The sequence below is a fragment of the Chelmon rostratus genome, chromosome 19 (genome assembly GCF_017976325.1).
Source record: "Chelmon rostratus isolate fCheRos1 chromosome 19, fCheRos1.pri, whole genome shotgun sequence".
NCBI lineage: Eukaryota > Metazoa > Chordata > Actinopteri > Chaetodontiformes > Chaetodontidae > Chelmon > Chelmon rostratus.
The window spans coordinates 19,971,648-19,987,279 of record NC_055676.1 but is presented as its reverse complement, the minus strand read 5'-3'; the positions used below and the strand labels follow the sequence as shown (position 1 = coordinate 19,987,279).

Sequence of the window (15,632 nt, the reverse complement as noted above, 5' to 3'; positions counted from 1 at the left end):
AAGCAAGCACTCCACGAAACATAAGACAAGCACAAACTCATCCGTTAGACGATAAAACTGCATACAGTACACCACACTACAGAAGATCTCTAACTCAGTCAGTGGATGGCGTTCACCCGGGAGGAGGAGAACCGTTTCAAAGAACACTTGCTGTGAAGCAGCAGCCGGGTGTTAAGAGTCCACCGGTGGGAGGAAGCAGCCCCCTGAAAAACACTGATTTCATGATTTTTAATTGTTACAGAAAGAAGCTGCTGAATCCTGGATCAGTGGTTGCTGAGAACTGTCCCTCGAGGCAAAGGGGAGAGCCGCTTTGTCCTTTTATCCACTGAGACTCTGCGTCAGCACTGTTACAGTGACTTCATCGCAAGACTGCAGTTTCTCAAGGCGCGGTGATGCTAAGCAAATGTGCAGAAGCTCGGAAGGCTTGACAAAAGAAAAAAATACTTCAGGCCACACGTTTGAGATGAGAGTTGCGAGTAGAAATTCAAAACAGCCGACTTCCCTAAAAACTGCAGCTGATTGTGAAAATGAAAATGAAGGAACAGCATGACATTCTGACAAATGCACTTATTTGCTTTCTTGCAGAGTTACAGGAAAAGGTTGATTCCACTCTCATGTCTGTATACTGAATATAAACATGAGCTAACAGGTGATTAGCTTAGCTTAGCTAAGGGAAACAGCTAGCCTGGCTTTGGACCACAACTTGACATTGACTAATTTTTAGTTTTTAGTTTTAATACAGATTAAACAGACAAGATGTGTTAATAAGTGAGCTTTGGGGCTGCTGGTAGTTGACTTTGATACCTTTGCACAGAGCCAGGCTAGCTCCACCTACTCCATCTCTAGTCGTTGCGCTAAGCTATTAAGCATAGACATGAGAGGTACTGGTCGTCTCACTGAAAGGCATTTTCTCAGCATATCAATGTAAAAACATCGAGCTTACAGACGTGAGAATGGCATCAGTCTGCTCATCAACTCTGCTAGAAAGTGAATGTGAAGATTTCCCAAAATATCGAGCTACTCCTTTAAACTGTTTAACAGAAAGACAATACTATCCTATAGAAAACTGTATACACCTGTGTGTGTGTGTGTGTATAAACTACTGAATCCAGCTGACTATCACAGGGCCGACGATCTATAACCACAACAATGACCGACTATCTATAGTGCCAAAGCTGAGAGATGTGTGATTGCTTCTTCAAACAGTGACTCTTAAAATTAAGTACATGTGGTGCTCAAAATAGGCAATGGTACACAAAAGGCATTTGTCTTAAAAAACAAAAAGAAAAAAAAACAAAAGTAATATGCACTAAAAAAAAAAAAAAACTTAAAAAACAAAGTTTTTTGGCAGCCGTGCGTCTGTGGCGATGCCTGCAGCTGAGATACACAACAGACTCCCCTGAAATCTTAATGTCGTCACACTGACTGACACACAAGTGCAGGCATGAAGGCCCCCCCCCCCCCCAGAAACTCCTCTCTAAACCCGAGATCAGATTATTCATGAATCCACCCAGCGAATCAAGGCTTGACTGTAGCGGCTTCGCTGCTAAATAAAAGCGCAGCAATAAGGGCACTCGGCTTGAGCTCAGGAATGGTTGACTGACAGACACTAAATCCCAACAAAAGCATATTAAACCCAACAAAGACGTTAATTCGCACGCTGAACAGCCTGAATTTAACGCTTTCTTCCAGGCAAAAAAAAAAAAGGAATTCATGTTTAGTGGATTACAAATCAACAGTAAATATGGTATTAAACTACAATGCCAATAGTTCTTCATTCAGACACATTACTCTATATAACACAGTGAAAACTAGACAATAAGCACTGGAAATTTTGCCCCACTTTAGTCCACAAATAAGGTCTTGTCTCCCACTAAAGGCTCAACAGGCCGAATAGAGACTTTTAATTAGCTGAGAAATGTGGATAAACTCATTCGTGGTTTTGGCACAAGCCTTTTTCAGAAAACTCCTCACTTCTACAAACAATCTACAAACTCGTCCTTTGGTTAATTAAAAAATAATACATAGAAAAAAGAGAGATGAGCAAAGGTTAGCTAGGTGTTTCCCTCTGAGGAGAGTGCTCGCTGTGTGCAGCCCTTGTTGGGGTGAGATTTACAAAGGCTAAACCCAAACCGTGGTTTAGTAGGGGGGGGGTTTAGCATGTTAGGCTTCTCAAAGGCTCTTCTGATGATCACAGTGGTTTAGAATTCAACTAGAGGGCAAATGTTCGAGTAAGATGAGCGAGAGCAGGAGGACCCTGGCGTCTGGTCTCCCTCGCGGTTTTGTGTTTTTTGTGTTTTTCCGTTGTTCCATGTCATTACGGTCAAGTCTCAGGCGTCAAGGTGTGGCTGGCGAGAAAACTGTCAGGTATCGAGAACCTGAAGGAGACGGAAAGAAAAATGGAAATGTGATATGAACTTTATCTCCCCTGCAGAGAGGTTTAGATCAGAGACAAAGCTTCAGTGGTTTCTGAGTGCATTTTATCATATATTTGTAAAATGTATCATCTTCTTATTTTTTAATGGGCTGTTTTAATTGGCTGCTGCTGTGAATGCAAACTCAACGCCTCCTCCAGGTTTACATGTTGTCTTAACTGAACATTTTCTCTGCACATTCAAGTCATGCCAGACTTTGAGGTTCACTTTTTAACAGGAATACAGTGTTTGACATTAATTCACTTTAATTGCTTTCTTCTTTCCTGGTGGGCTTTTAATGTGAAACATTTACAGGAAGTGTTCAGTGTTCAAGCTGAAAACTCATGAGTCTGTTATGGTAAGTGTTCCATCACGTGTTATTGCACGGTTTATTTACATTCACAGCGCAATGTTAGCATTAACATGGAGTCATGTGACCGTTTCACTTTTAGCTCTTTTGTCTCCTCCAGCTGCTGAGGGAAATATCTGTCTCTTCAGCTGCTAAATGTTCCACCATGTTCACCAGCGACTCTCTCACAGTGTCTGTCTGCAGCTTGCTGTTGTGCAGGTAGCACACGGTGGCTTTTTAGACCTAATTCGCTGAAAACAATGATCAGAAAGATGTGGAAATGCTCTGTAGAGCTGAGGGTTACTACAGAGTCGGGTGATTATTCTCTGTGAATTAATTACTACAAGAAGCCCCTTTCACACCTCATTATTTGATCCATTGCTCATATGAAAATATTGATTAATGTAGCTTCAAAAACAGGCACTCGGGGTGTTGAGTGCTGCTGAGTTACTGATGGAATTAGCTCTGAGGAAAAGTACATAATGCTGCATTTACCATGCGAGTTACTATAGCGCAGGTAATTCAACCTCCATCAATGCCACGGCATCAATGCTAATTTTCACTTGAGAATTTACAGAGTAGTATTGTTTTCTATATGAGCAGCATGTTATTTATTTTACCTGGAACTGGTAGAGCACTGGGGTCAAAGGTGAATCTCATCTGTAGCTCTTCTGCTGCTGCATCAGGCCCACGTTCTCATACACTCTGGAGCTGTCCTCCCTCATCCTGCCAACACACACACACACACACACACACACACACACACAAGGTGAGGAGAAACTCCCGACAGCGCTGCTTTAACGAGGATGCACAAAGTGATTCAAACGTAAACAAGCCGCCTCCTGCGGCGGCCTTTTCCGAACAGCATCACTCACTCTGTGCAGGTGGGAGTAGGAATAGGAGTGCAAGGAGGCAAAGGGCTCTGCTCTCCCCCAGTCAGGTCAGACAGAGAGTACTTAATGTTGGTGTACTCACGCCCTTTAATCTTACTTTTCTGCAGAGGGGAAAACAGAGCGAGGTTAGAGACGGGAGCAGGAAGAAGCGGAGCTGAAAACGGGAGGCGTTTTCTGGGGCGCACCTGCTCCTCCTCGATGCGTCTCTGCAACGTTTCTATGTAGTGCTGTACGGCCATGTAGATGAATCTGTACTGCGCCTCAGTCTGCACCATCCCAGAGCGCTGAGAGCGAACCATCTGGATGGTCTTTGGCACGTCGATGTCGCAGTCCACCCCTGCAGCGTGGAAACAGTTTTTTTTTTTACACCAAAACATCCAACATGAGCCTTGAAGTCGGTGGATACGAGATATTCAGATGTATGTGTGTGTGTGTGTGTGTCTTTTACACTTAGTCACTCTATGTGTCAGATCAGACAGCTTTCAGGATTGAGAAATTAAGGGAAAAGTCACTAAAACTGACATTAATTAGTAATAATTATCTCTTCACTTTAGCCTTTAACTAATTAGCTATTGGTTCCTGATGCGGGTCTGAAGCCTATATCTTAATATTATATTGTGTGGTTTTATGCATTGTCTTTATTTTTATTTTCACCCTTATCGACAAATCAACAGCGTTTTATTCTCCATCTTATTTTACATTCATTACATCTGTTTTTATGTCCGAGGTGTGTTGTCTTATCCGAAGAAAAGACCCTGGAAATGACAGGTGTAGGTGAGGCCATGCAGACTCACCTTTTTCTCTGATCACATCTATCAGGATGTCGATCACTATAAACGTTCCTGTCCGCCCGATCCCTGCACTGAAGAACAGAGGAGGAAGTCTTTGAGTCCTCCAGGCTCTCTGATGCTTTATGGCTCATTTATGTCAGTGTTTGACTTGTGTTTACCTGCAGTGTACCGCTATAGGTCCAGCGTCCAGTATGCTCTCCTGTTTCAGGTTGACCTCCTCTAAGAAGTCGAGTACACCGCCGGGGTCAGTGGGGACTCCGTGGTCCGGCCAGGCCCTGAAGTGGTACTGCCAGACTGTACGTTCTGTGTTACCCTGGAAACACGCAAGAACAACCTTCAACGTGCGGTCCACTACCAGAGAGCTTCAGTACAGTTTCATGACATGAATACTGTCGGCACTCCGTGGCTCTCAGCTCCAAACCCACTGCTTCCAGCTGAAGACGGAAATCTTTAAAGACAGGTCTTGAATATTTACTAACATTTTTAAAAAAGGCTACATAATTTCTGTACTTTTCAGCAAATTTTACACTATTTTTAGTCCTGGATTAATCCACATTTGGTGCTCTGGTGAGCATTTGGGCCAGCAAGTGTGTGTGTGTTCATGGTAGTGAAGGAACATGTCACCCAGTGCAACAGTGTGACTCACTGATGTGTTTTTAATACGGCTCTATGGCACAGAGGGATTATACATCAGGCTTTGGACACTCACACAGTATTTGTTAGTAGGATACACACTGTTGGTTTTGGTCTTTTCTGGGAATTTGTTAAAAAATAAGAAAAATATAGAACACTGGCAGACGTATTTAATGCTTGGACATGCATCTGTTTATGACATGTCAATTTAAATGTACACTTTTATTTTTACAGGTAGAGCAGATATGCGTTACAGCATCTGTCTGAAATGATAAAATAAACTTTCTTTAATATGTATAAATGACAGCGACCCCTCTGAGCTTCCACTTGGTTTATCCGTATGTCAAACAAACACAACTTACCTGTCCGACTTTAGACAGCTTGAGTTCTCTTAAGATGTAGTCGTGTGCAGCCGTCTCTCTGACATTGCGAACGCGCATCGCACCGTATTCCTTCAGAGCCGACATGTCCGGCCAGTACTTCACACACTTGCTCTGTTGAGACACAAAAACATTCAACACATCGATCAACACGAGACACAAGTCAACTCACAGGCTGAAGCAGGCAGGGCTCAGCTGGACATAAGTGATGTCATGTACTTCTGTGCACCAATCAGAGTTCAGCAGCATTGTCATTAACATGGGATGGCTGTGGTGAGTTTGTTTACTTTTGTTGCCACATCTGGAGAGAACAGAGTTTTTGAATACTAAACTAAATAAAATAAGTGAGATTTCTGCTCATTAAGCCATGACTATTTTATATTATAAGCAAATACTTATGATTTAAAGGCGAGTTTTCATGGGCTTTAAGCAAAAAAAAAAAACCCATTATTTGCTGCTTTTCTTTGTCTTCTGTGATTTTAAACTGAGTATCTTTGGCTTTTGGACTGTTGGTCATTCAAAGACATCACCTTGACACCTGGACAAATCACTTAATTGGGAAAACAATCACCAGATTAATTGTTGATGAAAATAATGATTATTCGCAGCCCCTACAATGGGACTCCAGTTTTGATTAGATTCTGTGTGACTGATGCCATTAATTAACAGCTGCTGCACTGGAAATAAATTGATGCAAGCTAGCTAGCTAACATCAGGAATAAGAACAGCACACCACAAAGCTACAAACTGGTGGACCGGCATTAAGTCACAGCTCAGTGCGTGCTCTGATTTGCTTACCTTTCCTCTCTCCACCTCTTTGGTGGTCATGACGATGACTCGCGAGTTCTCCTGAAACACCATCCTCCAGAAGTCACTGATGGTGTTCTGCAGACAGCCCTGAGTGGCGATGTAGCTCTTCTTCAGCTTGGTGCTGTTACACTTTGAGTCCAGCTCCGGCTGCACACACAGACGTGAGAGTCGGCTGAACACTCAAAACGAGTCAAATGTCACAGCAGCACAAACAGACTGAAAACACATGTAGGCCGACTGCACAACCAACACAAAACTACATCTTATACATCAACGTATTATCAAGCACAAAACAAATGATGTGTGAGTGTGTGAGTGTCCCTGAGGATGAAGTGAGTTTACCATGACAGCAGATACTACCATGATGATATTGGCGTTGATGTAGTCAGAGCCTGGCTCATTTGGGTCCCTGTCATTCAGCACCACACGAGTGTGGTCGACTGGAAACAGAAACAACAACATGACAGTTAGCTGCCGTTTTAAAAGGTGTTCAGCTGAAAGGCTGCTCTGCTGAAAGAACAGTCGGGGTTTCTCACAGGGCAAAATGTTCTTGTATCTGTTCTTGTTCTTGTTCTCTGCTCTCTGGCCCTCTTTGCGACTGTAGAGCAGCTTGCACTCTTGTTGCTGCAAGGTCTGCATGGAAAAAAAAGGGAGAAGAGTCAAATTCAACATGCGATTTCATGTTTTAATGTTCGCGTTAAATTCATAAAACACACTGGGACAGGCGAGCTGCAGCACGACACAACAGAACTGCTCACCTCAAATTCTTCCCAGAAGCCCTGTTTGACCTTGTCTGTTGCCTCCGCTAGTTTGCTCAGCTCCCGAACTCGACTTTCAATCTCTGCAGCGTTAATACGAGTAGTGTTCAGGGGCTGGAGGGGGGGAGCAGGAGGCAGGACAGACATTACAGTCAGGAAAAGCTGCCTGAGCTTACGGCAACATAACATGCATGAACAAAACAAACATAGGCAGTACCTGTTTGAGCTGAAGCACAGTGCCCAGAGTCTCCACCATGGGGTTCTTTTTGTAGTGCTCCACCAAGTCGGTGAGGGAGTCAAACTTCTCCCCTCCACCCACGTCGTACTTCAGGTCATGCTAAAGAAGAAGCCACGGCCACATGAGTGCAACAGACCAGTCTCAACATCATGAGACGATCAAAACGTTTAAATGCATAAGAAACCAGGCGACTCAGAGAACTCAGGTACACAGGAAACCAGACGACACCTTTACATGCACTGCAGCAACCTGGTTACAGTGAATCCACGTACACTTATAGCTCTGTGTGTGTGTGTGTGTGTGTGTGTGTGCATGTGTGTGTGTTTGAGGGCTGAAGGCGGGGGAGCACAGACTGCACTGAGAGTGCACAGCTGTTTCCAAACACCACTTCACTGTGTTTTATTTGCTGTTGAAAATAAAAAAAGCCGAGGAACGATTGAACGATGCATCACACCGTCTGTTCTCCACCTGAATTTTCAGGGTTTCCTCTTGTCTTCTGATTGAGGAGAGAACCAAGCAGCTCAGAACAGAGAGAGAAAGCAGGAGTGCCAGCTGTTAACTCCGCCTTCAGGGCAGCCACCTGTCTGCAGAAACACACAGCTGGCTCTGCAGAGTCAGTCAGCAGGGTGGGAGCTGGTCTGGAGCCAGTCTGTCCACCTCCTACTGCGGGTGGGGCCCTTGCATTAAATTAATGATACTTTCAGACGTTTAAAAGTCATTAGGTATAAACATGAATCAATAAAAAAATAAAAAAAAATCAATAGCAGCCGCACTCATTCCTTTGCCGTCTGTCCCACAACTGCACTAAACTATCAGTGACAAAACACAGTGGAAACACGAAGAAGAACAAGAACCAAAGCTTGCAGGTCTTAGAGGTTATTAGAGGCTCCAGATCAGGAATCATTCTGAATACCAGCACGCATCACTATGCGCAATGATCTCTCCTCTCATCCTCCTGCTGTCATAGCAACACCTGCCTGACTGAAGTCTGTGTCACATGCATGTTCACCAAGAAAACGACCTTAAAATCCTGCAATACACCTGATGTCTGTATGCATTCGCTCCGGTTAAATAACCGACTGGACATGATTCATCTCATGTGCACGACAAAGACTGAACAACGCTCAACCTGCTGCAGTTGAGGCCTGACTCTCCTCATCACGGAACATTTTCAGCTGTGAGAGACGACGATACACCTGTGACCTGCTTTATTTTTGTTTGACACGACTCTTCCTCTTCAGTATGTGTTATGTTTTCTTTCTGTTTATCACATTAGTGCTGAGAGCCAACTGTAATCTGATTACTTACAACCCTGATTCCAAAACAGTTTAAACTGTGTTTAAAAAGTTATTAAAAACAGAATCAATCATTTCAAATCAAACTGTGTTTCCTGGCAACAGTTTTCTGAAGTGTTCCTGAGTCCACGTATTAATCTCCTTTATCCAATCATAAGACACTGAATTTGTCCACTAAAAATTCAATATATAAAAACGTAAAAAAAAAAAATCAGTGGCTGTCCTGTCGCAAACTAAAGAAAGAGCATTTCCTCCTAAACCCAAGAACATCTGGATCCTTATCTTAACATCTGCATCGCTCAGTATATTAATGTCTCAATTTCTCTGAGCAGTACTGGCAGCTACACACATCACAGTAGCACACACACACATTCAGCAGTACATCTTCTGATGTAACAGCGGATGTGTGAAGGCAGGAAAGTGGGAGGTAACGAGGAGTGTGTTCACCTGGCAGCGGATCATGACGTGAGTCACTTTGGGTTTGCTGTCGCTGCTGTCCGTCTTGTCGTCTCCTGTACGGACGGACAGGACGAAATCCCCCGGGTGGCTCTGGCTCTCTCTCACCAGGAAGCTGCCGTTCTTGCCTTTCTCCGTCAGCAGCTTCTCAGCCTCCCTGCCCGACAAGTGTCCGTGGAACCACCTGGCAAAAACATCCGCAGCGGTCAAACGCGTTTCATCACGAAACGCCTGCTTCCAATGGCGGCCAGGATAAACTCACTACTTTAACAGCATCACTCTTTGCTTGCATGAAGTCAGCACAGGATATTCATAGTTTACAAGCCTGGTTAAAGACATTACATTTACCCCAAAGCAAAGCAGTTAAGACTGTGTGTATGTTATAGTTTTGTCACAGGAAATATAAAATCTGACTTCAATTCTTCACATGAATACCTCAGAGAATAACTCTGGTTGTAATGGCAAAACGGAGCTAGAAGAATGTTTTGCTGTGAGTTGCATCAGCCTCCTCGCTGCTGACACTGATGACGGGATCTGTGAGTTTTTCAACACTGCAATATATTAAAGACCAAACAACTGATAAACAAAATAATCTGCAGATTATAAAATGTACGAGGAGCGAATAATTTTAACCTGCCCTGATACCTGAGCCATTAGTAAAATGCCATGCTGTGTTTTATGAAATACAATATTATCCTTCAATGAAAAAGATCAGAGGTGGTGAATCTGTGTGGTTTACCGGCTCAGTTAAGCAACCAAACAAAACATATGGAAGAAACCTGAGCAGGTTTAATACTCGACTGATTCCAGGGTCTCCCTCAGGATGCTGCTTAGCACTGACTCTACTGGGTAAGACATGTGTTTAATCAGACTGACTTCAGCCTGGTGTTTGACCTGCAGAGTAGCCGTTTTTCTCATGCCGTCACTTATCGAGCTGATTGGATGGCTTTGGGGGTTTTTATTATGTCGTACAGCCTTCCTGCTGCACCCCTCCACATTTATCTGGGCTTTAAAGAGCTTCTTCTCATGTTGGTTAAATCCTGGTTTCACAAGGTCATAAAATGTGGAAGTATATATTTTTGCTGGTACATATTTTTCTTAGAAAACTGAGTGGCTGGCAGTTAAATTTGTACATATTTTATCTGGACAAAAGGAAATGTGAATAAACATTATGGGAACATACTTTGGCTCTATGATAACACAGTCAGTTCCTCTTTCTGAGCAAGAAAAAGCACATTTTCACATTAAGTCTAGACAATGATATGCAGCACATTAGGCTAAATTGGGTAACTTCAGGATGAGTTTTTAACCTTTAACAAAATTCAGAAGTATTTTAAATCCCTGTTAATCAATTTGGCTGATTCTCTCCTTATTACAGACCAACAAAATTCAATCCACGATATATTAAAGTGCTTAAAAATGGAAATTCAAGAACAGAAATATAAATATAAACATCCAATGTCATCACTCACCTCTCTGAGGTGGGGTCCGCACAGTTGAGTGGATACTTGAGCTCAATAACATCTCCGTTTTTCTCTTTCAGCTGCCCATGATGCTCCATGTAATACTGCACCAGCTCCGCCAGAGTGGCAAACTTCTCCCCACCATAAAGGTCATAGTAGTCTCCTGTGTTCTGGATCTTAATATGGGTGACGGCTCCATTTCGCCTGCAGAAAAAAAAATCGTTTAGAGAGGTGCTGCCACCGGGGGCAACCACAGACTCCAACTGGAATCCAGTTAATTAATAGCTAGAATTGTCACCACATTGAAATGTACGATTCCACTGAATAATTTCCAGTGAGAAACACGCCGTCTTCACTTAGAGACTTTTTTCCACAGGAGTCCAGAGGACTGATCTTCTGACTGAGCTTCATCACATGGTTTAACAACAATCACCTGAAGATTAATATCAGCAGAACCAATCAGCTCGTGGAGACTACAATGCTTCAAATATGGACGCGGCTGCAGAGAAGCTAAAACTACAAAACGTGGATGCTTCACACACATCTTCAGGCCAGCGGCACACAAGATCTTTACAATCAGCACACTTTGAAGGTGGACGCCCAAGATCAGTGTCACCAATTCAGCATCTGACCAAGTGTGAAATATTTTCACAATCTGCCTTCTGTTCCTGAGTGATGCTGCTGAATAATGGACAGAACAGTGTCTCTGCAGAACATTATGATGTCTCAGTGAAGCTGACCTTTGACCTTTTTGATCTAAAATGTCATCCCTCCATCATTTCATCCTGTGAGACATTTGTGTGAACTTTTGTCAAAATTAGCATAGGACTTCTTTAATTTTGGCCAAAATCATGGTTTGTGAGGTGCCAGAGACCTTTGACCTTTGACCACCAAATTCCAATCAGTTCATTGTTGAATCCAAGTGAAAGTTTGTGCCAAATTTGAAAAAAATTCCCTTCAGGCATTCCTCAGTTATCACATTAATGAGAATGGGACCGACGGACAACCTGAAAACATAATGTCTTTAACCACGACTGTGACCGGCACAGAGGCAGAAAAACTAAAATAAAATAAAATTTTAAAAAATCCTGTGTATTAAGTTAAATGTGGAAGATTTGTTTAACTCATCAGAGTTTAACGAGTCCATAGTCGACATAAAATGACTAAAATGTCTCAGTGGGCTGGTCCAACATACTTTATAATTCTAGAGATGAATTGATCATTTGGTGGAGGTTATGTGCAACTCCACCAATAATCAATTACCATTTTTCACAAAAAAATGGCAAACATCACCTACTTCCTGTCTCAAATGTGAGGATTTGATGCTTATCTTTGTCTTATGAGACTAAACCGAATTTCTTTGGGTTCTGTTGGTTGGACAAAACAAGCACATTACAGACATTATGAGACATATTATAGATTAATCAATCACAGAAAGAATCAGAAGCTTCATCAATAATGAATATAACTCCTAGCTGCAGCCCTGACTGCATCATCATTGGTTCTGTCTTATGATTAATATGAGCAACGGATAAATAGTTCAACACTGAGCCACATGCACTGCTAACAACATGGGCACCACGTCTTTTATTTGCAAGAGGTGTGAGACAAAAAAGAAAAATCTGAAAACATTCAAAAGGCAGAGCAATGCCACTCAGATTCAATGTTGGCAAGTCTTAACGGAAAACACCAAGTTTCTGTGACACGAACCAGATAGACGACATAAAACTGTGTTGAGTCATTGTCAATGTCCGCCATTAAATCGGAAAATAGAAAAGGAGAACTTGTGGCAGATCTGAAGCTCAGTAGCATGTAACTTTGAATGACTTACGGTTAAGTCTGGCAGAATGTGCACAAAAAGAGACAGACGTGCTGGTTTGAACCAGCGGGGACCAGTCTCCCTGTGGAAATGTCTCCGCTTCCACAAGAGGAGCATGACTTGTTTTGTTTCCATAGGAAGTAAATATGGTGTGAGATGAGAGACTGTCCAGCTAAAATATGAGACTGTTACAAGAATAACATTGGCTACATCAGCTAAACGGAGTTAATGATACTTCATCTTAAAAATTTATGACTCGACAGGCTCTGAGATAAAACCACAAACTGTTTTTTATTAGTAAAAGGTTGGTCTTCCTTCTGTGGATAATGTCGGTTTCCCACCATCAATCAACATAGTTTATGCATAAGATAGAGCAGCGTTCAGTGCTGGAGCCTTTGTTGTTATTATTCCAGCGTCAATTAATACTGTGAATATTACAGCACATTTAAAGCTGCATTCATTGATTTTTCAGGCCTCTTGCAAACAGAAGAACAAGCTGAAAACACAACACAGGCACATCATTTCAACATCAGATGTGTTAGCAAACGGCGGCCTGTTCACACATCCAGCGGACTCAGAACATCATCATTCATTTAGAGTCATGTTTGTGTCCGCCTGATTAACGCCAATATTTACTCTGGTTTTAGCTCCTGAGTTATACATCTAGCTCTTCAGCTGTCAGATGTTCACCAGCTAGTTGCTATGTGAGTTAGTGCTGCTCAGGCGGTGTAAATCGAGGGTTTATCAGCGCTTTTTCACTCTGTGAACACAAACCAAAACAATGATCCAAAATAGATTAAAATACTCTGCAGAGGTGAAGGGGAAGTGCAGAGTCAGGTGACAACTATCCATGGAGTCGTCACTACCAGTTGGGTGACCCCTTTCAAACCGCACAATAATTTCATCCATCTTAGAAACATATTGATCATTAGAGCAAGTAAGCTCCTCAACAGACTGCTCTAAAACCAAAGGATGTTTAATTTCATATTCAGTTAAAATGAAGTTTATAATGTTCTTGTATCAAAGAAGAACGTTTCCCATCGTTCTCCACTGATGCTTTTCATCTGGTTGCTGGCTCACAATCACTGCTGCTGGACGTTTGAATAGTAATAACTGAGTTATGGATGGAACATCTGATTTGCCTGGTCTTCAGCTTATCATAACAACACATCAGCCATTTTCACTGCAATGGTTACAAGCCTGATTGATGTCAGCAAACATTTAACAGCATGAGAGAACATTTACTTTTAGTCTAGACCTAGTGCCTGTTTTAACAGGGTAGTCAGTACTTTAGTGACTGACTGCAGGCGCTAATATTCTGATGTGATTTTCTGTTAGTGGTGTTTCCCTTTTGTTGACGTTTGGGTGACGGATCACACCTTTAAAGCCCTACATTTTATCATCTTTATTCATTGATGGCTATACTATCCAAAACAGAAAACTTAAATTTGAAAAAATATGTATATCAAACGTCAACGTCAAAACTGGTGCTGGTAACAATATCATGAAATAAGAGCCTCTAAGCCTTTCACGCATGCAGAGGCAAATATATATATATATATAAAAATAAGGGAAGCCAGAAAAACATGGAGCCAACACTCTCAGAAAAGTCAGTGATCAGGTGGTGGTTCTTTCATTTTTACTTTCACTCGCACATACAGAAGTAGAGAGCACCTGAGAGTTTATCAGGAGACTTGACATTGTTGACACAGTATCACGCTGGATATGCACTTACCGTACTGAGAGGGTAAAGTCTCCTGGATTACTCTTACTGGGCCTGGCTAAAAAGCTCCCATCCACTCCTCGAGTCAGCAGGAGGTTTTCGGCCTCCACACCTGTGATGTTGGGGTGAAACCACCTGGAAGAGGAGCGAAACAATGATCAGCCTCAGTGTGGACAGCAAGGCTGTGCCCAAAGTCTCTCCCTTCTCACTGTAACTCACTCTGTATTTACTTTTTTACTTGAGTTTTTGCATCTTCAAACATTCTGATAAATTTCCGCGAAAAGCAGTTTGCATCGCCTGCACAATACTCTTCTTAACAATCCCGCAATGCAGAAACTGCAGTTGCATCAAAATATAATCTTCAACTTTATTGTTCAAGTGGAAAATCTGTTTTTGCAGCCACATAAAACACAGATAAACCTGAACATAAAACATATTACGCGTGCTGACTGCCTCTCCCTCCTTTCTCTTTCTGTCTGTCTGTCTTTTGAGGTACTGAGGCTCCTTTGAGCTGGACCATTAGCTATTTTGGGACTTTTCCCTTCTTGCTTTCTTCCTGTCTGACTGTCTGGTTCTGTCTTGGTTCTTGTCTGTGCTTCACTCAGACAGGATCCAGGTCATCATCGTCCAAGAGCCTCAACCAGTGTTTCCTCCGTCGTTGTTCATAACTGTCCTTACATAGCATGGTGCCTCTGTGTGAATAGTCTGTCCTCTTTCTACGTCTTCGTGGTCCTGAGGAAGTTTTGCGGTCTTTAGCTAACTTATTATAATAACGTTTCCTACTCTCTTTAATTATGTTGTTGCTTTACTTTCCTAATACTGTCATTGTGTTAGACCATATAGTATTTCTACTACTGTAACTGCTTTCTGCTCTGTATATATAACAGCTACACCGCTATGTAGCCTGTGAGTTTGATAGCAGTGTTGCAGTGTTAACGGTGTTTACTAACCTAAACATCTTCTGACTGGGCTCTAACGTTAAGTTGCCGGTGTATGCTAAATGAAGCGGTCCTTAGCTAGCTATTCCACAGCCAGCAGTTTTTTTCAGAAACGTCGTCACACTCAGAGCTTGTTTACGGACATACCAACATCCAAACAGCTGAGTTTGGTTAAAGTTAGCTAGCTCAGCTAACATAATCAGCAGACATTGTTTTCCAGACAGCCCCCCTTACCTCCGAGATGTCATTTTTTTCGTTCCTCACTTCCTCGCTGGCAGTTAGCAGTAGCTACAATTAGCTGGCTAACGTTTCCGACCGTTTCTGCTTCAATCACAGAATAAAGTGCTTCATCTGTTCACACCCGGTCAAAACGGGCACCGAAATCTGGGCATCGAGACTAGATTTTAAGAGCGTGCGTTACAAAAAAAGTCTGTAGGCCTCGGCCCCGGAGACTTCAGAGCAAGTCGACTATTGGACGTCACCAAACATGCGACAAAATAGAGGGTGCGCGAATTTTTTCACCATGGGCGGCCGTTCATCGCTGCCGCTCACCTCCTTTAAATACAACCGCGGTGCTCGGCCCGTCCGGCAAACAGTGTGACATAAATTAAAGAGTCCTATCACTTTCACTTCGCGCATGCTCACTAACAACTTATTTTATGATTACAGTGG

At 42.6% G+C, this 15,632-nt stretch overlaps 1 protein-coding gene across 2 annotated transcripts; it reads right to left on the bottom strand.

Moving 5' to 3' along the window:
* Positions 1-1,889: 1,889 nt before the first annotated feature.
* Positions 1,890-15,428, bottom strand: ptpn11a (protein tyrosine phosphatase non-receptor type 11a). 2 transcript variants are annotated; one of them, XM_041959964.1, is made up of 16 exons: positions 15,195-15,428; positions 14,035-14,157; positions 10,490-10,684; positions 9,009-9,201; positions 7,246-7,365; positions 7,029-7,142; positions 6,807-6,903; positions 6,613-6,710; positions 6,259-6,417; positions 5,443-5,574; positions 4,606-4,760; positions 4,451-4,518; positions 3,842-3,993; positions 3,639-3,757; positions 3,384-3,489; positions 1,890-2,378 (listed from the first exon to the last, which is right to left on the bottom strand). In XM_041959964.1, the coding sequence occupies exons 1-15, from the start codon at positions 15,206-15,208 to the stop codon at positions 3,420-3,422; spliced, it is 1,809 nt and encodes a 602-aa protein (XP_041815898.1). In that variant the 5' UTR covers positions 15,209-15,428; the 3' UTR covers positions 1,890-2,378; positions 3,384-3,419. The 2 variants fall into 2 exon arrangements, with proteins under 2 accessions (XP_041815898.1, XP_041815899.1); XM_041959965.1 differs by having other exon boundaries at positions 6,631-6,710.
* Between the last annotated feature and the right edge of the window lie 204 nt (positions 15,429-15,632).